This window comes from Lactuca saligna, chromosome 3, assembly GCF_052625555.1.
Source record: "Lactuca saligna cultivar CGN05327 chromosome 3, ASM5262555v1, whole genome shotgun sequence".
NCBI classification, from domain to species: Eukaryota; Viridiplantae; Streptophyta; class Magnoliopsida; order Asterales; family Asteraceae; genus Lactuca; species Lactuca saligna.
This window is the reverse complement of record NC_136419.1, coordinates 95,734,300-95,760,693: the sequence shown is the minus strand read 5'-3', so window position 1 is coordinate 95,760,693 and position 26,394 is coordinate 95,734,300. Positions and strand designations below refer to the sequence as shown.

Below are 26,394 nucleotides of genomic sequence, written 5' to 3'. Positions count from 1 at the left end.
GTATCAGAGCATTAGTTTAAGCGAACTAGGAATTTGTAGGATTTCTAGACTTAAACATAGAATGCTAAGAAATGATTGTGAGATGTGAGCACTAGCTTATTTTAGGAATTATTCCTAAAATGTTTTTATGTGCTAAATGCTTTGTGCTTGATATGTTGTTATTTGTTCGGGTCCATGGTCTATTGCCGACCGGATCTAGAAACCTTATGTGTTTAGGATTCTAAACGTACGACTACGATATTAGAACTAACATGTAAATGTTTTAGAGAGATAAGGATGATTTGAACATCAGTCCTAACTAAAGATCTAAATTCACCTTATTCGGTGTATAGATCAAGATGGCAAGGACCCATAGCAGAAACGTGAATGCAAATGGGAACAAAAACCAACCCCCAATAATTAAGCAAATACCGGTTGTGGTAGCCACTGCTGAGCCACTAACGATGGTCGGAGTGCAAGCGATGATCCAGGCGATGTTGGATCGTCAAATGGAGGAAACTAGGAATTTGATCCAACAAAATCGAGAGGAAGTGACCATACAGATCGAACAGCCCGAGTTGAACGAAGGGCAGACTGAGGAGGGGAACTACAATGGAAACGTTGGTCAAGTCAACCCACCAATAGTTCGACAAAACAACCAAGATGATGGAGTCGAGAGGAATGGATGCAAGTACAAGGATTTTTTTACTTGCAAGCCATCGACTTTCACTGGAAAGGAAGATCCGATCAGAGTCATGGGTTGGATCTCAGAAATGGAGTTAGCCTTTATGACGTGCGGTTGCAGAGGCAAGCTGCAAACCACCTTTGCAGTGCGTCAGTTTCGAGGAGGTGTTGTATGTTGGTGGAATACCTTGGGGAAGACTCTGAGCCCCAATTAGCCCCTACAACTGACATGGTCAGAGTTTCTGGTGCAATTCAAACGAAAGTATTACTCAGCTCAAAACTTGCTCGAGTTAGAGAACCAATTCCTGACCTTGAAGATGGGAAGCATGTCAATCGATGAATACACGAACTTCACAGAAAAGATGGATTTTGCCTTGCGTCTTGTTCCGGATGAGCTGACGAAAATTGATAAGTATGCAAAGGGACTTCCATGGGAGTACGCAGTGCCAGTGCGTCAGGCGCATACTCTGGAGGAAGCTATCTGGGCTGCCAAGTCTGTGGAGGATATGATTAAGGGAAGAGCTGCCAGCAAGGTTGAGGTTGGCGAGAAGAGGAAATTTGAAGGGTCTACTAAAACCAAGAAAAAGAAGAGCAACTTCGATTCAAAGAAGTTCGGGGGAGGAGGAAATGAATTGAAGTGGTGCGAGAAGTGCAAGAAGAAGCACTCAGGAAAATGTAGCAAGGAAGTAACCTGCAACAAGTGTGGGAAAATGGGGCACTATGACAATGAGTGCACCATCAACAAGAGGGTGTGCTACGAGTTCTGCGAAGAAGGGCATATTGCTAAGGATTTCCCAAAGAAGAAAGATGCGGGAAGGCACAACATTCCACTGAAGCCGAAGGTGAGAGCCTTCCAGATGACGCTCGAGGCTACAAAGGAGGCAGTAGACGTCGCTTCAGGTACCCCATAAGAGTTACTAATTGAACACATCAAATCAGTCATGGTTGGGCCCAACACTATAAGTCAACATAAAATCACTAAGGGGCCCAAAGATATCGCTTTTCCCATTAGGAAAAAAGGAACGAATAAGATTTGACTCATATGCTTGTATCCTTTACTCACCAAATCATACATGGCACTAGGTTTTATAACATCAAGTTAATGATGCGTATTCGCAATACCAATGTACAACTGACTTGTAAATTACAACTCACATATCTCTATTTTAATAATATAAGATATTATCATCTTAGAATTACCCATGATAGAATCCATGAAGTAATTCTTTGACCTTGGGTTTATCCAATACTCAAATCTCCATTTTTTAAGTACTCATGAATGTTGTAAAAACATAATTGCTATGTCTAAACTTCTTAGACAATCTACAATCCAATTCATGGCAGTCGCCATTCACCGCTTACTTCCTAAAGTATGAGCGACTATGGAGCTTCGAATAATCAAATTATTCATGAAGTAAAACATGCAAAACAAAACACAAGAATAAATAATTGACAAAGGAACTAAAAAAAACTCATAAATAATTTCTATTATTCAATCACCAAAATCAATTACATTTATTATGTTATAAGTTTTAAACTAATCATCTAACTACTAAAAGTAATTTCATCTCTCAAACCAATGCTCCTAGCATGTTGACAATGTTTAACCCTACTCAGAACCTTTATGAGAAGATCTAAAGCATTGTCTTTTGACGAAACTCTCTTTATTATGAGATGACTTTCTTCAACTCTATGTTTGATAAAATGGTACATTCTATCGATATGTCTTGATTTACCATGATCTATCGGTTATTTGGTCAAAGCAATTGATCCTTCATTATTGCAAGAAGTTCCATTGGCTCCTGAATGGGCGGAACTACTCCGAGATCACCGATGAAATTCTTCAACTAAGCCGCTTCCTTTGATGCTTCACTCGATGCTTTGTACTCTGACTCACAAGTAGACTCAGCCATTATGTCCTTCTTGGAACGTTTCCAAGAGACTGCTCCTCCACTTAATAGGAACGCCCAACCAGATTGAGAATGAAGAGTGTATCTATCTGTTTGAAAGTTGGCGTCACTATACCTACTTACTCTCACTGTATCACTACCACCAAGGAATAGAATCAGATCCTTTGTCCCTCGTAGATACTTGAGAATATTCTTTACTGATGTCCAATAAGCTCTGCCATGATTTCCCTAAAAGCGACTGACCATTCTTAAAGCAAAAGATAATCAGGGGGAGTACATATCATAGCATACATGATAGATCTTACAGCCGGATCATATGAGACTCGACTCATTTCTTCTATCTCTTCATCTGTATTAGCGCTTTGAGTCTTACTAAACTTAGAATTACTCTTAATAGGCTGTTCTTCTTTATTGGAATTCTCCATACAAAAATGTTTTAGTACCTTATCCAAGTATGTACTTTGACTAAGACCAATTAGTATTTTCTTTCTATCACTTAAGATTCTTATCCCAAGAATATAAGTTGCCTCTCTTAGATCCTTCATAGCAAAACACTTTCCAAGTCAAGAATTTATTTCTTGCAAATTTGGAATGCATTTTCCTATAAGGACTATGTCATCAACATACAATACTAGAAAAGTTACTAAACTCCCACTAGCATTGACATACAGACAGGAGTCACCCTCGCTCCTAAAGAAACCAAATTCTTTGACTTTCTCATGGAAGAAAGGATTCTAGCTATGAGATTCTTGTTACAATCTATAAATGGATTTGTCAAGCTTACACACTCTATTAGGAAACTTTTCATCCACAAAACTCTAGCTAACTTATGTAAACATCTTCAGCCAACTTCCTATTATGGAAAACAGTTTTAACATCCATCTGCCATATTTCATAGTCATGAAAGTCATCTATGGCAAGCATTATCCTAATAGACTTTAAATTGGCCATTGGTGAGAAGGTCTCATCATAGTCAATCCCTGGGATTTGAGTAAATCCCTTCGCAACCAGTCGTACCTTAAAGGCGTGTACCTTTCCAACCATGTCAGTATTCTTTTGAAAATCTATTTGCAGCTAACTATCTTTTGACCAGGTTCTTGATCAACCAAATTCCAAGCTTGATTGTTATACATGAAATTAATCTCGTTATCTGTTGCCACTTTCCACTAGACAGCTTTAGGGCCTGCCATTGCTTCCTTGTAGTTAGCTGGCTCATCCAAATTTACCAGTGTACGATCAATAAAAAGCATGTCACCCTCTGTAATTATATGGAAACCATGGAACTCAGGTGGCATGCTAACTCTACTAGATTGACGAAGAGGTAATTATTTGTCAATGGGTTCAACAGGAGTCTCATCCTTTGGTTGAGCGCTAGTATCTTCTAAGGTTCCTTCACTGGTTGACTCTTGAATATCTACAATGTCAATTGTACTCCCACTATCCTCTTTACATATGACCTCTCTCTGAAAAAAGACTCCTCTTCATGCTATAAGACCACGTTCTCACTAGGTCTGTAGAACAAATATCCAAAAGACTTTTATAGGTAGCCAATGAAAATACATCTGTCACTTGTAGGTTCTAGCTTGTCATCAGTCTCTCGTTTATCAAAATCTTCACAACCCCAAACCTTGATATGTGCTAACGAGGGAACTTTTCTTGTCCACATCTCGTGAAGTGTTTTGGTAACCTTATTTGTAGGGACAAGATTGAGGATATGGGCGGCTCTTTCTAAGCCATATCCCTAGAATGAAATGGGAAGAGAAGCTCGACTCATCATGGAATGAACCATGTCTAACAAGGTCCGATTACGCATCTCAGCCACACCATTAAGTTGTGTGTTCCTAAGAGGAGTCAACTGTGAAACAATTCCACATTCCTTGAGATAGTCATGGAACTCAATACTAAGATACTCTCCGCCTCTGTCAGATCGGAGCATCTTTATCTTCCTACCTAATTGATTCTCGACTTAATATTTAAATTGTTTGAATTTTTCAAAGTTTTCTGATTTATGCTTGATTAAGTAGATATAACCATATCTACTATAAGCATCTGTAAATGTCATAAAAAATCAATAAACATCCCTTATGGTGGAGCTGAAGGGCCCACACACATATGTGTGTATGAGGTCCAACAAACCTTCACTTTTTTCACAAGATCCAGTGACATGTGATTTTGTCATATTGCCTAAAAGACAATATTCACATTCATCATTTGGCCTTAAGTTAAATGATTCCAACACTTCATCATTTTAGAGTTGGGTAATGTGTTTCTTGTTAATGTGCTTAAGACAACAATGCCACATGCATGCCTTTTATAAACCATTAAACGAATCAATATGCAATACACTATTGCCTAAGCTATCAACAAAAATCACAGTTTCATATACACCATTAGAAGGTAAAGATTCAAACATAAAATTTCCGTTTTTATAAACCAAAATTGATCTATTCATGTCATTAAACGACTATCAGAAACCTTTTCTAAAAATCGCATGAGAAGAGATAATGCTTCATATCATTTCTGACAAATAGCAACAATTAACTAAATCTAATCTAACTTTACTACTAAGCATAAGACTATAAGTTCCAATCTTCGTAACACGAGAAGATCACCTATTTCCCATGATTAGATTTATCCTTCAACGCTCCACCTCTTCACTTTCTATTTGTCCCTGCAAATTAGAACAAATGTGAAAATCGCATCCTATATCAAGTACCCAAGAACAAGTAGGTTATGAGTTATTAGTTTGAATAGTATAAATACCTACCGAAGATGGCTTCACTTTTCCATCCTTAATGTCCTTCAAGCACTGGGTACAACTTCGTTTCCAATGACCCTTATCATTTCAATATAAGCAAATAGCCTCTTTGGGATCACTAACATAGGAATGTTAGAACTAGGATTTGCTTTTGGGACATTGTTATATGACCCAACATGGGCCTTGCCCTTCCCGTTATGCTTAGGAGCACTTTTCTTTTCTTTCCTTTGTTTTTCCCAATGGCAAGGACATGAACATTAGTATAGGTTGGAGTTTGATTCTTCTTTATTCCTGACTCAATCATTAGCAATAGGTTGTGGAGTTGGGCCAATGTGGTTTCTGTGTTGTTCAAAGGATAAGACAAAATGAGCTGATCATTACAAGGTGGCAAAGAGTTAAAGACCATGTCTATGGCCAATTCCTTGTCGAAATTCACATTTAGCCTTTTAAGGCGCTCCACTTATCTTTGCATTCTCTTCACATGGTTACATATAGACTTTCATTCCTTCAATTTGCAAGTCATTAGAGCTTTGACGACCTAATACTTTTCTTGACGAGCTCTCTTGTGAAAGTTTTTCACAAGATTCAAGTTCATCTCGTATGACCAGTTGTCCTCATATAACTTTTGCAACTCAGGAATAATGGTGTCAACCATGATGCGTAAACAACCTTAGTCGCGACTTCATAGTGTTCTTGTAGGAGGCTATTTCTTCAGGAGTAGCAATGGCCTCATCGATCTCACGAGTTGTTTCTCAAGGACATATTATTTTCCCTCTTTTCGAAGAGCCCTATATATATATATATATATATATATATATATATATATATATATATATATATATATATATATATATATATATATATATATATTTGCATTATCAAATAAAAAAAGATATAATATATTTATAAAAAATTAATGAATAAAATTATTAGACAATATATCTAAATGAAATAAATAAAATGTGATTGGAGATAACATCAATTTTATTTCATATTGATATAAAAGAAAGATTGATGAAGATGGTCTTAGGATACTCTAATTTGATTATTATATAATTTGGTGACGTTTTAACCTTTTACAGTTTCAGTGGCATCTTTGCATTATTGCATATTATCCCTTAATTTTATCTTGTAATTATTTGCTCAATTGCATAAATAAATATTGTATATCCTGTTATCTTATTAATTATAATACTTTTGATTAAGAAAATTTAACATATGAAATATGAAAGGTATCAAATTTTGTTGTAAATTTTTGTTATATGAAATCTTTTCGGTATCTTATTTTGATACGTTTATATTGATTTTTAGTGAAAAGTTTCATATTATAACAAAAACGGTACGATATTTAATGATGTTTAAAAAGTTGTTCATACAAACAAACAATAACATTTGTTGGAATGATTATACAGAGAAATGATAAATTAAATATCATTTTATATTTTTGTTTATAACAGTTTTTTAATATTTATATTGATTTAATAAAAAAAAGTTAATAACAAAAGATAGAACAATATTTGATTTCTCAAGAGAAATTACACATACAACGGCTACAGTGAGTTGCTACTGTCAAGTGTCAACATTATTACTTTGTTTAAAATTCTGAAGACATTTATTTATCGTTATTTATAAAGATCAAAAAAGGTGGAATCCACTCACATTTTATTGCAAGTCCACATTTTTTAGCAACCGCTCACATGTTATTACAAGTCCTCGTTTAATTTGAAAATATTATTCTTTGGCTTTTAGATATAATATATTATCTAAAACGTTGACTATATCACCGAGTTATCAATGTTTTTACATATTAAGAACGTTTTCGGTAAAACTAATTGGTAGCGGCTAGCGGTTAGTGGTTAGCAGATAGCGGGTAAAGGGTAACGTTTGAATTTTGAGCGTTTTGTTGAAAAAGCTATTACATGTAGCTTTTATTTTTGAGCGTTTTGTTTAGACTAAAAGTTAAACGCTCCTGCTGCCGAACGATGTTTTTTTTTCTTTTTTACTAGCGTTTTCTTAAAAGCTAGCAATCAGAAGCTCCCATACGTTGCGTGCCGAACATGCACAATATATTTTTGAACAACAGCGATCATATATTAGAAAACGAAAGGTAAAACTCAAAAATACGTATGAATTATTTTGTTCCTGCCTTGCGGTGAATGCAGACCAAAGAGTATACTATTTAAACTCGATTATTTCTATAATATATATATATATATATATATATATATATATATATATATATATATATATATATATATATATATATATATATACCGATATTTCTTTGTAAATTATAAGGATATATGTTGTAATTTATTTTCTACATATGAACAAAATCTATCAACATACAAAATTATTGTGGTCAAAGTTTAAAATCATGGTCTATAAATTACATGGACAACTTTTGTAATTTTTTTCTACATAAGGACCAACCTTACCAACCAAAATATTATGATCAAAATCTAAAACTCAAAAATATATTATTATATTAGTGTTGGTTATTATATATAATAATAATACATTGAGTTCAAGAAGAATAACTTACGAGAAATTTGGATTATTTTGAATGTCGGAATTGTATAAAATAGCAAAAATGTTAGAGAGAAAACATATTACGACAGAATAATCGATAGAGGATACTGTAACCACAAAACCTAATTGATTATTAGTTTCCGATTCCTATGAACAAACCAATTTACACGAATAGAAAACTATATTTTTCAAAAATGGAATCTGTATCATATCTTTTAGACACGAATACATTTATATTTCGTTAATTCTTGATGACTCAAACAGTAATTAATACAATCGCATCCAACTTCGATCTCTTCGTACTCAAAACATTCAATGAATCTGTCCTCAAGAAAACATTACTGACAAGAAAAACATTGAGGATTAGTAGCATACCACCAATGCCTAATTCACATACATAATTACTTCGCCACCATGTAATTTAAATATTTTGTGTGCGTGTGTAGAAAATACCTATCAAATAAACCAAAAACACAAAACATAATACATATCAATTAATCCGAACTAGAAAATATTTGAATTCAATAAGTATTGAATTCAAATATTTTCTAGTTCCGATTCAGTACCACCCTCCAATCTAAAACATTTATATTTTTAAGAGTAAATCTATTTCATCTAGTAGTTTTCCCACACTAATAAATGTCATCAACCAAAATATCTAATCGACATGATCATGAAATCGTCTAAGTGATCGAGATCACAAACCCATTCGTTCATTTGATGAATGTACAAAAGGATCGATAAGTTAGTACATTAACAATCCAACACCGATTACATGCCCAACCTTAGTTAGACCACCAATCAATTGGTAAACAATTTTACACTCTTTCAAGATAAAAGAGTCTCACAAATCTAATATAAAAGAGGATATCACTTATCCAAACATCTTTCCAAAAAAATGGTTATAAAACTCTCTTTAACCCCTTTTTTCATTTCAAAGTGATTAAGAATGTCTTTTTCATGAAGTTGATTAGTTAAACCAACTATATTTGACCAAGCATTAGACTAGCTTGTTTCCACCAAAACTAAATCCTCCCCTAATACCATGAATACGTTTAACAACTTTGAACCATAAAGAGTCTACATCATTCACAAAGAGCAAACTCCACTTTTGTAATAGAGCATGATTACATACACACCATTTTTGGAAGCTTAAAAGCATACATATAACAAATATCGAGTCCCACTAACATGGATTTCAAAATAGTAACCTAACCACTAATGACTAACATCCGTTTCATAGCTTAAAGAAAGAGAATGTAACCACTTGGTCTCGAAGCCTTTTCATTACCATACACCCACACCATGGTTTTTATCTCATCATGAGTGAACATTGAATCCAACATACCACTTTGAGTCGAGGAAAGAGACTTGAAATTGACACTTCTTTCTTGCATCTAAATGCCAATAAAACGCTAAAAAAAGTTCTCTAAAAAGACAAAAAACTTTAGTTTAGTTGATATGGATCTAAAATCCAAGAACCATCCACCATAATACCTTTCATCATCATTTGTTATTATTTTTGTTTAACATCCCATGAAAAAGTTTCTAGTTTTTGTAATTCTAAATTTTGGATGTTTCGAAATAAGAAAAAAGTAGAAATAAATTGGAAAATTAAAAGGAATTGTAATAAGGGTATAAAATAAATAAATAAATAAATAAATAAATAAATAAATAAAAGACAAAACAGTCATTTAACACAACCTACTATGAAAATAATAGTAGTTATTGTCATTACAATAAATTACATGAGTTTATGTAATTATAGCTCAATTCAATAAAACTCAAGGACAAAAATAAAAGCAAGTATAAAATTATAATTTCATATGAAATAATGAACGTTGCTACTCTAGAGCTTAAGTAAACTAACCAAATGCAAGTGCTAAGGAATAAGAAATGTCGGAATATAAATATGACATATATGAATAAAAATGTGAAAAGAATTAGCTTATTTGGTTGACGAATGAGCAAGTTATGTGCTTGCAAAGTTAGAAGAAAAAAATAGTAAAAGTTGATGCAATTTTATTCAATTACAAAGTATCAACTTTACAAATTAATAGCTACATACTTAAAATGATTCATAAAATACCATATAAATGAAAGTTGTAGTGTCCATGAATATGAGAAAATAAGGAAGGCATATTCTAAATGAATAAGTTAATATTGTTCAATAGAATGAAAAAGTGTGGAATGGTGCACTTAATTAGTCAAACTTGGCTACTGGAGTGCACATGAACTCTTATGCATAAATTTTAAATGGTTCAAATAAGGTGGATACTAACCAAAATGTAATGTCAATCCAAAAAAACAGGAACTTGGAAAATATGGTAGCTAAGTTGCAAGATTTAGACCTATTAGTGATTCATGATGCAACAACTATTCTAGTAGGAAAGGTACGTGAAAATGTGGATAATTTGAAAAAAAAATAAAAAATAACTATAGTTGAAGGAATTATAGAAAACATTACTTCAGAAGAGGATAATAACAAAAAAAAAGAAAACTCTTAATAAGAGACGGGGGATGAACACTCGAATGACTAGTTTGTGGTGTTGGCCTTGTTTAGCTGTTGATAGTCAATACACATTCTCATAGTACTATCTTTCTTCTTTACGAATTCTATAGGACCTCCACATGGTGATAAACTAGGTCTAATGAAACCTTTGTCCAATAACTCCTGAAGTTGTGTGTTTAACTCCTTCATTTTCGTAGGTCCTAAACGTTATGGTGCTTTTGCAATTGGCGTCGTGGCTCGCAATAAGTCGATTTTGTAGTCTACTTATGATAGCTTCATTTTATTTACTTCTTTTTATAGTTTTTTAGCACATTTCATTTGCATTTTAGTTATTTTTCATGCAAATTTTCCTTTTTATTATTTTTATGACCATTTTGGGTACTTTCTAGTTTCTTAAGCATTACTGCAGATTTTTTGGAGACTAGCGAACGGGATTTTTGGGAGGCGATTGGACTTGAAGGGCAATGGAGATTTCGTGCTTGATGGCTATGGAGGTGATTCATGGAGTGGGCTTGTCAATTGCTTGAAGGTGTGGAAGTGTTGAACTTTAAATTTGAAAGGCACTGGAGAATTCTTAAGTGTGCAAGATCGATGTTTAGGAGTTTGCAGAAGCTTTGAGTGATGTGGAGAGACAAATTGGGCTCAAATTGAAAAATATTGAAGTAAAATGGGCTAGAGGTTGATTAGACTCGAAATGGGCCAATGGTTAACCTATGGGGGCCCAAATCTTGAAGAAGCCCAAAAACTCCGTCATAGTCATGCGCTGATATGTGCATATTTAGTTTGTATTAAGTATAGATTTTTATTCATTTATTAGCTAAATTATTGCATTTCATGGACAAAAGGTACTTAAAAGTGTTTGAATTGTATTTTCAGTCCAAAAATGAAGCTCGGAAGCAAAAGGAAGCAGGGGAAGCGGTTAGGAGCTAGGGAATTGAATAAAGAAGAAAAACACTAAAAATAGCACCTACTCGGCGAGTAGGGTCGACTACTCGGCGAGTCCAAGTGAAGATAACGACTCGGGAACCCAGATACTTATCGAATACGGGAGATTCTGAGACGGACTCGACGAGTCGCCACCTGACTCGACGAGTCAATACGGAAATATATAGATAACTTCTCAGATCGAGGAAAAAAACTTCTGGGATAATTCTGGAGCAATTAGCTGCGATTCAGAGGCCAGAGAAACCCTAGAAGACGAAGATAGAAGCTACAATTCAATCCCGAAGGAGATTTAAGGCAAATTTCATCATTCTACTTAATCTTTTGTTTTCCATTATGGTTAGACAATTAGAATTCGTTTTTATGCTGTTATATACTTCAATCATGAGCTATAACTCTTTACTTCTGTTTAGGGATACAAAATTGAGACTATGGTTTGATTATTGGTAGGATTAATTCAGTGTTGGTGATTTCTTTGTTATTTTAGCTTGCTAAAGAACCTTTTGTGTGATTGATAATTAATTTTATGTTAATAGGAAGGTAATTAAATAGCATGAATATCGTTTGATTATTAACCTCATATACCATTTGACTACTTTGTTATATGTCTAGGATTAATGAACATGAAACTAGAATTAATAAGAAAATTAAGTAAATTCATGTGCAAGCTTGTGTGATGACCATCAACAAGAAGTTAATTAAAAACCAAATTGATTAACTATTGTGAGTCTAAAATAATCCGAATAATTAATCTAGTGAACTAAATTGAATTAGACAACGGATCACTGTTTAAGTTAGTTTATTTACTAAGGATTAGTGTAGTGAACGCGAACCTAGTCACTTGAATCGGTAACCAACAAAAGAATTAATCCATTGCACTATTACCTTGAAATCAACCATAGGATCAATTGAGTTGAACTAAAAGAAGTTCCTTCGTATTATTGAATCTAGTTAATTCTTTGTTTTTCTAGTTTTTAGATTAAGTAATAGTTAGTAAGTTTCTAGTCTTGTAAAACTAGAGAAAACCCTCTATTTATTAATTAATTTCGATAGAATTAGTTTTTATTTTTAATTTGTCGTTCCCTGTGTTCGATATCCTACTTGCTTGAACTATACCACAATTGATAGGTTCACTGCCTTTGTGTGTTTATTTTACAACTAAAAGTAGGTTTAAAACTAAGTGAGTTTACGCACATCAAGTTTTTGGCGTCGTTGCCGGGGAACGGTTCTAAAATTAGCATTAAATTCTAATTCAATCGATCCTTTGTGTGAGATTTATCTTACACAAAGTTAATTACCGTTTAATTTAGTAGGTATTATATAAAAAAAATTAAAAAAAAAAAAAAAAAAAAAAAAAAAAAAAAAAAAAAAAAAACTAAAATTTTCAGATTTTACCTTGGACTCGCCGAGTGCACTCGTGCAGACTCGGCGAGTACATCGCTGAATCAGCTTTAAATTTTTATTTTATTTTTGTTCTTTTTACGCGTTTTCTGTTTTGTTTACAGGTGTTTCATGACCCGAGGATCTGATACACCTCTGGTCCCCCCTCTTGAAGATCCGGAAACCGCACTAAGAATGAGCAAAGGCAAAACCGTTGGAGAATCCGCTTCTTCAAAGAACTCACCACTCAAAAACCTCAAGTCTGTTTTCAGCAAGAAAAGGAGCAACAAATCAGGAGCATCCAGTGCCTCTTTGACAATCGAAGATCCAATTCAAAAAGACATCGAGTACGAGACCGAGGAAGAGGACGAACCCACATACGAGCACGAATCCGAGTTTGAAGACGATTTAGCTACCGCTATGGCTAATATCGATGAAATTCCCATGGGGGAATCGAAGAAGAGGATGCGTGATAACACCGACCCGGGACTTGTGCAGTCCGCAATTCCCGCAACCTCTACTTTCGAGCTAAAAGGCCATATTCTCACTCAACTCAAGGAGATCCCTTTTTATGGGAAAGACCACGAAGACGCCTACAAGCACTTGGATGAAGTAAATGATGTGGCTGACTACTTCAATGTACCAAATGTGCCTCGCGAGACCCAGCTACTTCGCATGCTCCCAGTCACGTTTAAAGGTGCTGCGAAGGATTGGCTCAAGTCACTTCCTCCCAGATCGGTCACCACATGGGCCAAGATGAAAGAGGAATTCATAGACCACTTTTTCCCGCCTTCCAAGATAGCTAAGTTGAAGAAAGCCATCGCCAACTTCGAGCAACAACCCGGTGAATCTCTTTATGAAGCTTGGGAAAGATATAAAGGTTTGCTCAGAAATTGCCCACACCATGACCTTAATAGCCAACAAGAGGTCTCCATTTTTTATGATGGAGTCAATGTCACCATAAGGCAATTGCTCGATTCACAAGGCCCGCTCACCAGAAATCTGCCTCCCGAAATCAAGGAGTTAATTGAAGAATTCTCTAAGCATTCTAGAGAATACCACAATCCGAGAAATGAAGTAAGTCGGGGAGCAGTGAACTCGGTGAATGATAGCATGGCGGCGGTAATAGCTAAGCTCGATAGTCTAGATAGAAGGATGACAAAAATGGATCAAACAATCCATGCTATTCGAGTTGGATGTGAGAATTGTAGAGGGCCCCACCTCACCAAGGATTGTGATCTAGACGAAAATGGAAATAAGAAGGCTCAAGTGTTTTACTCTAGTGGCGATAGATACGAAGAGGATTGGCAGAAACCGAAGAAGGAATCGCTCCCATACGAAGAATATAAAAAGGCTAATGAGGAGAAATACAAACAGAAGGAGAGGGGATTCTATCAAAAGGAAGAGCCGGTGATGGAAAAGAAAGCCAATTTAGAAGAAATGCTCACTAGATTCATAACTGCGTCCGAAAAGAGACACAATGATCACGATGTAGCAATGCAAGAGACCAGAAATATGTTAAGGAATCAGCAGACATCCATTCTCAACATTGAGAAACAGCTGGGATAGCTTGCACATCAAGTGAATGAAAGAAGACCAGGCCAACTTCCAAGTAACACCGAGAATAATCCAAGAATGGAAAATGTGAGTATGGTGACTTCCAGCTGTGAAAAAAATTTCAGACAGGCACAGAGGGTCTCTAATAGTAAGACCGAGAAGACAGAAGATTCGGTTCCAGCTAATCCCGACCCGACTCGCCGAGTCCCTCAAATGGACTCGACGAGTCCAAGCGTACAAGACAAAACTGCCATCCACTTAAAGCCATACAATCCCCCTCTGTCATTCCCAATCAAAGCCATGTCTGTGGAAAAAGTGGAAGCTTATAAAGCCTTTATGAAGCATGTTAAAGTCCTCCAAGTCAATGTTCCATTTGTAGAGATGATGCTTACAACACCCAAGTACTTCAACTTACTAAAAGGTCTCTTTGCTGCTAGGAAAGACTTGGGTAAAGTCGCAGAGATAATGTTGAGTGAGTTACCCGAAAAGAAGGGCGATCCGGGAAGTATCATAATTCCATGCCAATTTGGAAATGCATTTGTCACTCAAGCGTTGACCGATTCCGGTGCAAGCATCAACCTGATGCCTCTCTCTTTCTTTAAGAAGTTGAACTTACTAGAGCCAAGACCGGTAAACATGAAGATCCATTTGGCTGACAAGACGACAATTCATCCAAAAGGAGTTTGCGAGGATCTTCTCATTAAAGTTGACAAGTTCATCTTTCCAGTAGACTTTGTGGTGCTAGATATGGAAGAAGACCCTGAAGTTCCAATTATTTTGGAGAGGCCATTTTTAAACACCGCGTGTGCTTTAATTGATGTATGTGAGTCTACACTAACATTAAGGGTAGGAGACGAGTAAGCGGTATTTAAAGCTATACCAGAAGCCAAGCAAGAAGAGAAAGGGAAAGAAGAGATCTCATTTATCGATTTAGATGATGAGATACTACAAAAAGAACTTGAACTTTTGCAAAAAGAAGATCCAAGCAAGTTTCTGCTACATTCTGGAGGGGATGGAGATGTTGAAAAGGACTTGGAGGAGTTAGAAAAGCTACTGGAAGGAGCCGATTCAGAAAACACTCAAGAAAAGATGGAATACGATCAGACTCGCCGAGTCACTTTATTGGACTCGACGAGTCCAGTCGAATTTGATAACCACGCGGACGACTTAAATCTGCTTGTTGCTGATTCTCTGCATATTCTGTGCATGGATATTTTTCATGATTCTTTAGAAGAACAAACAGCAGAAGGAGAGACGGATACGAAAGTCCAACACGCCCATATAGCAATTCTTGATGCAATTCCACTTGTAGATGGGTTAAACACAGAAAAAAAAGAGAAGGCAATGGATAGGAGAGTGGAGGCTGATCAACCATTCATTACCAAACCTAGAGCACGAACTTTCACATAATATGAAGTACTTAAGTTTAATGAAAAGGAGGTGAAAGAGATGGAGAAAAAGAATGGGGTGAAGAAGAAAAAGAGGAGAAAAGAAGCCCAAGCAGCTGAGGATGATGCTGTAATAAAGAAGAGAGAGGAATTAAAATGGGCTTATAAAAAGAAGGTTCACACTTACAAGACGAAGTACAAACCACAAAAGATTAGGTGTGAATTTCCGATGCTGGAAGATGACGACACGTAGATGGGAAGGAGTTCAGCTAACGACTCCTTAAAAAGAAGCGCTTGGCTGGAGGCAACCCATTATTTAGAGTTTGCTTTCTTTTACCTTTTTAGTTTTGTTTGCATTTTTTTTTTGTTTTTAGAATTTTAATCTTCCAATTCATCAGACATGTCTGCTTGAGAGTGCGTATGGACTAAGTGTGGGGTAACAAACATTTTCTTTTCTAAATAAATGACAAGAATTTTTAAAAACTTTGGATTGTTTGCAAGAGACTCGACGAGTCCGTATAGATTTCAGAAAAAACATGCATCGCGACCAGACTCGCCGAGTCTGACCCCGACTCGACGAGTCGGTATTTTTCACAGAAAAAAAAATAATTTTTCAGCTAGTAAATAGGGTTTTAACCCTAAAAGAATCAGTTTTTTTTAACCAAAGAAACCCACTCGCCGTGTGCCTCTTTCTCCATTCTCTCTCTAGCTTTCATCTTTCTCTTCATTGTTCTTCAACATTTTTCAAGTTCCATCAAGGAAAGGTAACTAATTTCTTCTTCTTTTCTTTTAAAAGTATGATTTTAAGAGTATCTATGGTGGACATTGCATAGAAAAACCCGATTTTGAAAAATAGTAAATTCTAGGGTTTTGATTCTTCATGGATTATGATGTTTTGAATGGTTATTCTTCCCTAATACCTTATATACATGTACCTAGACAAAAACCTTGAAGTGATTTACAGATTTCATGGTCCAATTTCAACCAACCCGCCGAGTGACTCGTGCAGTTCTCGCGACTCGCCGAGTCGAGTCGGGGAAACATGTGCATGACTGCTTTTAATTATAATCTATGTTTCTGGGTTTTGTATCTTTGTTTTGCAGAAGTTATGTTCAACAGGAGGCAGAGTTCTAGTGGAAACCAAGAGGACTTTCCTTGGTTGAATTTCCCACGAATCGAGTCCGCTTCAATGATGCGGAAGTGGAAGAAAAAGTTAGCCGACATAAGGATGAAAGAAGTGTACGTGCCTAATAGGATAGATTGGGATTGGTTACAGAGTGTACGCTATGAAGAGGAGTTAGCTCCTTATCTTTTGAAGGAGTTTACCCATGAAGGAGAAACGATGATTTGTGACGAGTGGAGCCGGGTCTTTCGAATTCAAGAGCCGGTGTATTTAGAGCTATGCTTAGAGTTCTTCTCCACTGTGTCTTTCACCGGGGGGGGGGGGGGGTGGATTGTTATCACCCAGCAACTTTTAGTTTTTGCCTTGGTGGTGAATTTCATCATTGTTCTATGATCGACCTTGCTTGTCGATTGGGGATTTATGACCAGCCCTTGGTCTCAACAGCTATCTTTCGGGCATTTTTGGAGCAAACCCACATGGTGTTTCCCGACGGAGTAACTAGCACGGGTTGGTGGAACACGATTGGCAACAAAGTTTACATTCCGAAATTGGCACAAGAAGGGAGTATTCGATCGCCTACCCACCGCCTTATACATCGTCTCATTTCATCCACTATTAATCAAAAGAAGGATGATGACAAGGTTTCTAACCTTGATGTCTTCTATCTATGGAGCATTATTACACCCGGAATTTTTTGCAACATTCCTTGGTGTTTGGATTCATATCTATCGGAGGGTGCGGTCAAGGATCGCAAAACTTCTCGAATTAATGGTGGTATGTGTAACGCCTGCAGATCCGGGCTAGTCAATTTAGAGGCAATAGGGGTCGAAAATGACTTTTCGAAAAAAGATTATTTAGAATAAATAATATTAACCAAGTTGTATAATATGTCACAAGGTTTCCTTACATATAAAGAACGCCAAAATCTGAGTTATAACGAAGAAGTTATGGCCTGTCGAAGTTTCGCGACGGAACCGGCACGGCAACGGGAAGCGTAAATAGTGAATTTATGATGGAGGACTTTTTAGCCTTAGTGATCTAAACGAAAGCCGTAGAATATGTTAAACCGAGAAAATCCATAAAAAGAACGCCCAAATCTGACTTCGTATGAAGAAGTTATGATTTTTCTAAGATTGGGCCTAGCAGTGTACAGCCCGAAACTCAAATTTTAGTTCGAGCGGTTTTTGGCTTACGTGACCTAAATGAGAGTTGAATATCTCATTAATAGGAACTCAACGGTAAAAAGACAGACGAAAACGGAGTCCGTATGAAGGAGTTATAAATTCTTCGCGGTCATTTAACAGTCTAAACGCCTCCTACTGTTAAATTTGAGATCGGTCGAGAATTAGCCAATGGAGTCTAAACAAAAGTTGTAGATCTTGATTTTACCTACGCGTGGATAAAAGAACGTCGAAAATGGAGCTCGTATGCGAAAGTTATGATTTTTCTAAGTTTGAAGGCTGATACGCGATAGGGGGTGACGTGGCACCACCAGAATTGGACACGTGGCACCACCAGAAGGCCACCACATGGACCAACTCGGCGAGTAGGTCCCCCCTACTCGGAGAGTCCATCAGATTTTTTCACTATAAATAGAGGTGCCGGGTCTAGCCTCTTCTTCACACCTCCTAAACCTTCTTTCTCTCTCTAAACTCTCTCTCTAAGCCTCCCTAACCCCCTAAAGCCTAGGGTAACTCCATAGCACGAGGAGAAAGGCCCGGAGTTCCTGATGGCTCCAAGAAAAGAGCCTTTCGGCTCGGGAAACGCTGCTCCAGTGAAGCCCGGTTTTGCGAAAAACCCGCTGTAAGTGAGCTACGCCTACGCTAGTTTTAATATAACTTCTAATTAATTATAGTAACATTATTAGGACCTGAAAATAATTATTTGGGCTATTATTATGAGTTATATTGAGTGTTATTTAATGCTTATCTAATAATAATAATAGTCAGACTATTAATTTGTCGCGGATATCGGTAGACTAAACCCTAGTGGTGTTAATACTAGGTTTTATCGAAGGAAAGTTGTTTTGAGAGTATCAAAGCGTTGTCCGAGTGTTGAGTCACCACCTTTCAGGTGAGTGCATGGTCCCTTTCATCTTACACATAGATATGAAGTATTTTATAATAAATTACGTGCTATGTGTGCATATTGTCTGAATACTTGTTGTCTATGCTGATGAAAGATTTGTATACATGTTTTAAATGATGTAAACTGTATAAAGTATTTTATATCTACAAAATATGTTGGGTAAAACATGGGCAGATGAATAATGAGCGATAAAAGTTGATATAGAGGAACATTAGCAGGATGAACCTAGTGCCCTATGGGTATACATTGGCAGCAGTGAACCTAGTACCCTATAGATGAGCACTGGCAGCTGCGCCACAACCCGTAGATGTTTTAGATCTACGGTAAACGTCCTAGCAGTTGTGCTCTAAGGACAGTATTGGCAGCTGCGCCTAATAGGGAGCCTTATGACCATTACAGTAGCGTTTAAAGGTCAATACCGGCAGAAGCGCCTCATAGAAAATGTCCCAATTCTGGCAGCTGCGCCTAAGTGACAAGATTAGCAGCTGCGCTTGACCAATGTGTCATTGGCAACAATGGACTTCATGTTGATTCCTTAGGATGATCCTTAGGAATGAATGAATGAGAAATAGCTGATTCTTAGGGTAGACCCTTAAGAATAAAGAAGATAATGGGGATGGGTAATTGGGTTGATTGTTTGATCATTTAAACATAATGATTATATTAGTGTGGGTTGAGAACCCTATGTACTCACCAGGTCTCCCAACCTGACCCACTCAGTTTATTTATATCACAGGTGTTGATACGAAGTCACTTTACACTGAGAGATTTAAAGAGATGTAGATCACTAGTGTAAATAAATGTAAGTTCTGTTTATGCTTATGTTTCTATATTAATGATGACATCCCAAACGTTTTGAAATGAATAAAATACGTTTCTTCAAAAATGTTTTAATAACATATTTATCATGTTTTTCTAGGAACAAATTCCGCAACATTTTTATGAAAAGAAGTACTCTGATTTTTATAAAGCATAAACAAAATCGGTCTTTTCTGGCCGTGAAAATGGGGATGTCACAGTTGGTATCAGAGCATTAGTTTAAGCGAACTAGGAATATGGATTTATTTCTAGACTTAAACTTAGAATGCTAAGCGATGATTATGAGGTGTGAGCACTAGATTATTTTAGGAATTGTGCCTAAAATGCTTTTATGTGCTAAATACTTGTGCCTGATATGGTGTTAGTTGTTCGGATCTATGGTCTGTTGCCGACCGGATCTGGAAACCTTATGTGTTTAGGATTCTAAACGTACGACTACGATATTAGAACTAGCATATAAACGTTTCGGAGTGATAAGGATGATTTAACCATCAGTCCTAAGTAAAGATCTAGATTCACCTTATTCGGTGTATAGATCAAGATGGCAAGAACCCGTAGCGGAAACGTGAATGCAAATGGGAACAGAAACCAACCCCCAGTGATTGAGCAAATACCAGTGATGGAAGCCGTCGTTGAGCCAGTCACAATGGCTGGAGTGCAAGCGATGATCCAAGCGATGTTGGATCATCAAATGGAGGAAACTAGACGCTTGCTCCAGCAAAATCGAGAGGAAGCCACTATTCAGATCGAACAACCCGATTTGAACGAAGGGCAGACTGAGGAAGGAGACTACAGTGGAACTGTTGGTCAAGTCAACCCACCAATAGTTCGACAAAACAACCACGACGACGGAGTCGAGAGGAATGGACGAAAGTACAACGATATTCTGAATTGCAAGCCATCGACTTTCATTGGAAAGGAGGATCTGATCGGGGTCATGGATTGGATCTCGGAGATGGAATTAGCTTTCATGACGTGCGGTTGCAAGGGAAAACAGCAGACCACATTTGCAGTACGTCAGTTTCGAGGAGGCGCTGTACGTTGGTGGAATACCTTGGGGAAGACTCTGAGCCCCAATGAGCCCCTGCAACTGACATGGGCAGAACTTCTGGTGCAATTCAAACGTAGGTACTGCTCAGCCCAAAATATGCTAGAGCTAGAAAACCAATTCCTTACCTTGAAGAAAGGAAGCATGTCTGTTGATGAATACACCAACAACTTCACAGAGAAGATGGAGTTCGCATTACGTCTTGTTCCGGATGAGCTGACGAAAGTTGACAAGTATGCAAAAGGACTTCCATGGGAGTACGCGGTGCCAGTGCGTCAGGCACCTACTTTGGAGGCAGCTATCTGGGTTGCCAAGTCGGTTGAGGAGATGATCAAGGGAAGAGCCGCCAACAAGACCGAGGTTGGCGAAAAGAGAAAGTTTGAGGGGTCTGCGAAGCCCGATGAGAAAATTAGGTCCAGTACAAGGAAGTTTAGAGGAGGAGGGAGTGAAGAAAGATGGTGCGATAAGTGCAAAAAGAAACACTCTGGAAAATGCGGTGAGGAGGTGACTTGTTTCAAGTGTGGGAAGCATGGGCATTATGCCAACGAGTGTAAATTCAACAAAAGGGTGTGTTACGAATGTAACGAGGAAGGGCACTTCAAGCAAGATTTCCTAAAGAGAGAAGGGGCTACAAAGCCAAATGTACCGCCAAAACCAAAGGCAAGAGCATTTCAAATGATCCTTGACGAAGCAGTTGACGATGCAAGGAATCAGGAGTAAGGATGGATATATGGAGATCGAGTTATGAAGAAGCCATATAGATAGTGTCACATGATGTAGCCTATTAGAGGCATAATCTAGGGTGAACTTGAACACCCATGTAATCGTTTCAAGTAATAAAATAAAACCTTCGTTTTGTTATCTGATGTGTTGAATGATTGTGTGATTTACTGCATGGTGACTTAGGAAACTGCGGGACAATACTTGGGATGAGTATGAGTAGGTGTGAATGGTAGTAGAGGCCTATACTACTGGAAGCAAAGGACTCACACTTGGATCAGGGAAACTCACAAGGTTACCAAGAAGCCAGTAATTGATTTCATTTTATTCAAGTATGTCATTACCATTGTTTCGGTAATGACTAAGAAGATTGTTGTTATCCCGACCCTAGTAGTCATATCACATTGAGTCCGACTACGATGAGTAGGTTACGTGGTTCAGAGAACCAAGTTTGATATAGCGTCGTACTTAAACCAAACGATTAAAATCAAAGCGATCAATAGAAGTATCGCGCTCGTTGGTAGCTAGAAATGCTACATGTTAAAGTATGATTATATCACATTAGAACATGAAGGAAGGCTTAGTTTGTTTTAGAATTTAAGAGACCTGAGTCTAAACGTGCATCACATGATGATAGGTCATAATTTGGAGTCTAATATGAGGTAGAGAGCAGGTGCACGATCAAGTACTGCTTACAGTCAATAAGTCTAAAAGATAGACTTGAAGGAATAAAGAAGTTATAATTATTACCTAGGATGAAGAGATGACGTATGGAGTCATTATACGATCCTTGTTTCGTTGATGATTCCGGAACGTAATCATCCTTAGGGGGAGATAATTGTAACGCCTGCAGATCCGGGCTAGTCACTTTAGAGGCAATAGGGGTTGAAAATGACTTTTCGAAAAAAGATTATTTAGAATAAATAATCTTAACCAAGTTGTAGAATATGTCACAAGGTTTCCGTACATATAAAGAACGCCAAAATCCGAGTTATAACGAAGAAGTTATGGCCTGTCGAAGTTTCGCGACGGAACCGGCACGGCAACGGGAAGCGTAAATAGTGAATTTATGATGGAGGACTTTTTAGCCTTAGTGATCTAAACGAAAGTCGTAGAATATGTTAAACCGAGAAAATCCATAAAAAGAACGCCAAAATCTGACTTCGTATGAAGAAGTTATGATTTTTCTAAGATTGGGCCTAGCAGTGTACAGCCCGAAACTCGAATTTTAGTTCGAGCGGTTTTTGGCTTACGTGACCTAAATGAGAGTTGAATATCTCATTAATAGGAACTCAACGGTAAAAAGACAAACAAAAACGGAGTCCGTATGAAGGAGTTATAAATTCTTCGCGGTCATTTAACAGTCTAAACGCCTCCTACTGTTAAATTTGAGATCGGTCGAGAATTAGCCGACGGAGTCTAAATGATTTTACCTACGCGTGGATATAAATAATGTCAAAAACGGATCTCGTATGCGAAAGTTATGATTTTTCTAAGTTTGAAGGCTGATACGCGATAGGGGGTGACGTGGCACCACCAGAATTGGACACGTGGCACCACCAGAAGACCACCACATGGACCAACTCGGCGAGTAGGTCCCCCCTACTTAGCGAGTCCATCAGATTTTTGCACTATAAATAGAGGTGTCGGGTCTAGCCTCTTCTTCATACCTCCCAAACCTTCTTTCTCTCTCTAAACTCTCTCTCTAAGCCTCCTTAACCCCCTAAAGCCTAGGGTAACTCCCTAGCACGAGGCGGAAGCCCCGGAGTGCCCGATGGCTCCGAGAAAAGAGCCTTTCGGCTCGGGAAACGCTGCTCCAACGAAGCCCGGTTTTGCGAAAAACCCGCTGTAAGTGAGCTACGCCTACGCTAGTTTTAATATAGCTTCTAATTAATTATAGTAACATTATTAGGACCAGAAAATAATTATTTGGGCTATTATTATGAGTTATATTGAGTGTTATTTAACGCTTATATAATAATAATAATAATAGTCAGACTATTAATTTGTCGCGGATATCGGTAGACTAAACCCTAGTGGTGTTGATACTAGGTTTTATCGAAGGAAAGTTGTTTTGAGAGTATCGAAGCGCTGTCCGAGTGCTGAGTCACCACCTTTCAGGTGAGTGCATGGTCCCTTTCATCTTACACATAGATATGAAGTATTTTATTATAAATTACGTGCTATGTGTGCATATTGTCTGAATACTTGTTGTCTATGCTGATGAAAGATTTTTATACATGTTTTAAATGATGTAAACTGTATAAAGTATTTTATATCTACAAAATATGTTGGGTAAAACATGGGTAGATGAATAATGAGCGATAAAAGTTGATATAGAGGAACATTAGTAGCATGAACCTAGTGCCCTATGGGTATACATTGGCAGCAGTGAACCTAGTACCCTATAGATGAGCACTGGCAGATGTGCCACAACCCGTAGATGTTTTAGATCTACGGTAAACGTCCTAGCAGCTGCGCTCTAAGGACAGTATCGACAGCTGCGCCTAATAGGGAGCCTTATAACCATGACAGTAGCGTTTAAAGGTCAATACCGATAGAAGCGCCTCATAGAAAATGTCCCAATTCTGGCAGTTGTGCCTAAGTGGCAAGATTGGCAGCTGCGCTTGACCAATGTGTCATTGGCAACAATGGACTTCATGTTGTTTCCTTAGGATGATCCTTAGGAATGAATGAATGAGAAATAGCTGATTCTTAGGGTAGACCCTTAAGAATAAAGAAGATAATGGGGATGGGTAATTGGGTTGATTGTTTGATCATTTAAACATAATGATTATATTATTGTGGGTTGAGAACCCTATGTACTCACCAGGTTTCCCAACGTGACCCAGTCAGTTTATTTATATCATAGGTGTTGATACGAAGTCACTTTACACTGAGAGATTTAAAGAGATGTAGATCACTAGTGTAAATAAATGTAAGTTCTGTTTATGCTTATGTTTCTGTATTAATGATGACATCCCAAACGTTTTGAAATGAATAAAATACGTTTCTTCGAAAATGTTTCAATAACATATTTATCATGTTTTTCTGGGAACAAATTCCGCAACATTTTTATGAAAAGAAGTACTCTGATTTTTATAAAGCATAATCAAAATCGGTCTTTTCTGGCCGTGAAAATGGGGATGCCACAGTATGTTTGTCACCCGGCTAGCCAACTCATTTGGGTTGATGACCCGTGGTGCATGGAACTTTATGACGATGATTCCCACACCTCCATTTAATCCAATTCTTTTCCGGCGGGCCAGAATTATTGAAGACTATGGTGGTGGTCATTATGCTATCCCGCATGATGATCCCGTTGTTGGTCCCGAAGCACCGGGAAGGAGGGTTCGATCGAGGCAGGAACGGGATGTGGAGGAGGAGCCGCCGGTGATTCCGGTTGATAATGAAGAAGTACCAATGGATTGGTACAATGTTGAGATGAGGCGGCTACAGGATCAAATGGCACGTGGGATCAACTTCAGCAATCAATCCCACATCCAATTATTCGACCATTTCAATATCCCGCATATCGATGGTGGTAACTTTCCATATATTCCGGCATGGGATGATGTGATTAGTGCAAGAAGGAGTGGCGCAGGTGGCAGTGGAGCGGCACGGGAGGACGATAATGATGAGGAGGATTAATTTATGTTTTTATCAAACAATTTTCATTCTTATTTTTGTTTTTATTTGGTGTGTATGAAGTTGTTAAGACTTTTATTGTTTTGCTTAATGATTGTTTGCATTAGTCATTTTCAGGATTGGATTAGGAATGCTTGCATAGGAAGGGTTTAAAGTTATAGAGAAAAGGGTGTTATAACGAGTGAAAGAGAGTCAAGGAAGGGAAGTGTTAAAGTCAAAGTGTCGAGTCTGGTCCCTAGGGATATGAGAAATTGAGTCTAGAAGTGAGGAGGAGTTTAGAAGAGTTATTAGAGGCTGGAACAATTGCAAAATATAATGTTTTTCATCGAGTGGCCTACTCGTCGAGTGCACTAAGCTGACTCGACGAGTCCCTTTGTATTTTCACAAATTCTAAGATGGCCGCGCTTGTACTCGATGAATCCCTTATATGACTCGATGAGTCGATAATTTTTATACCAAAAGGACTGCTGATTTGATGTTGTTGAGTGTACCACTTGACCACTTATTCTTCCATATCGATTCTTGAAGATCTTACACTGTTTTACCTGCGTATTTGGAGCTGCCACATGAGATTTTGATGCCCAAGTCATGGATGCGCTGTTTCCATGGCTAAAGTCAAATGAAGTTGGAGCTGGAAAGAAGAGTGTCAACCTATCGACTGCTACCCTAGGGGAGTTTGTTCTAATTCTCTCTATATTTGCATTTTTATTTTTTCATAATATGCAATGTGGGCATTGCATAAAATAAGTGTGGGGTATGGGGTTAGTCACATATTAGAAAATTTAGAATCTTAATTTAGGCTAATTTTAAAAAAAATTGTTGCATACCAAAAATATGACTTAGGGATTTAATTTAGAAAATTTTGGTAAAATCAAATTAGGATTCCATGTTAGAATTATGTTGATAATTGCATGAAAACCCAAATGTTTAGTTGAGCCTATATACGTTCTAGTGCATTTGTGGCTTCCTTATTCCAGTGAAATTATGAGACAAAAACACGACCTCGATCAGCCTGAGGGATGCAATACGTTTAGCATCCTAAACCTGAAATGTATCCAGGAAAATTGTTATCGTTAGCCAATAAAGGTTGAGATTGAGCGCCCATGCTTAAGCATGTAGGGATTTGAGTGAAAAAGGTGAGGAATACATGTAAAAAAAGAGAGAATTACAAGAAAAGTTGTAAGAATTTTGGAGCAAATAAAGTGAAGATCAAAAGATCAAAATTCAATGAAATCCAAAAAGTTGAAGATACCAAAAATCAATCAATACAAGGTGGTGAATTCAAAGAGATCAAAGATCAAATTAT

At 37.3% G+C, this 26,394-nt stretch overlaps 1 protein-coding gene, 1 long non-coding RNA gene and 1 other non-coding gene across 3 annotated transcripts; 1 reads left to right on the top strand and 2 right to left on the bottom strand.

Annotated features, from left to right (window-relative positions):
• Positions 1 to 5,065: 5,065 nt before the first annotated feature.
• Positions 5,066 to 6,090, bottom strand: LOC145033856 (uncharacterized). Its single transcript, XR_013677747.1, has 2 exons — positions 5,341 to 6,090; positions 5,066 to 5,244 (listed from the first exon to the last, which is right to left on the bottom strand). It is a non-coding gene; the product is annotated as an uncharacterized LOC145033856 (long non-coding RNA).
• Positions 6,091 to 13,501: 7,411 nt separating this feature from the next.
• On the bottom strand, positions 13,502 to 13,608 carry LOC145037930 (small nucleolar RNA R71). The gene has a single exon (XR_013679040.1). It is a non-coding gene; the product is annotated as a small nucleolar RNA R71 (small nucleolar RNA).
• Positions 13,609 to 14,554: 946 nt separating this feature from the next.
• LOC145035799 (uncharacterized) lies at positions 14,555 to 15,115 on the top strand. The gene has a single exon (XM_078984309.1). It carries the CDS (start codon positions 14,555 to 14,557, stop codon positions 15,113 to 15,115), a length of 561 nt encoding a protein of 186 aa, XP_078840435.1.
• The last annotated feature ends 11,279 nt before the right edge of the window (positions 15,116 to 26,394 follow it).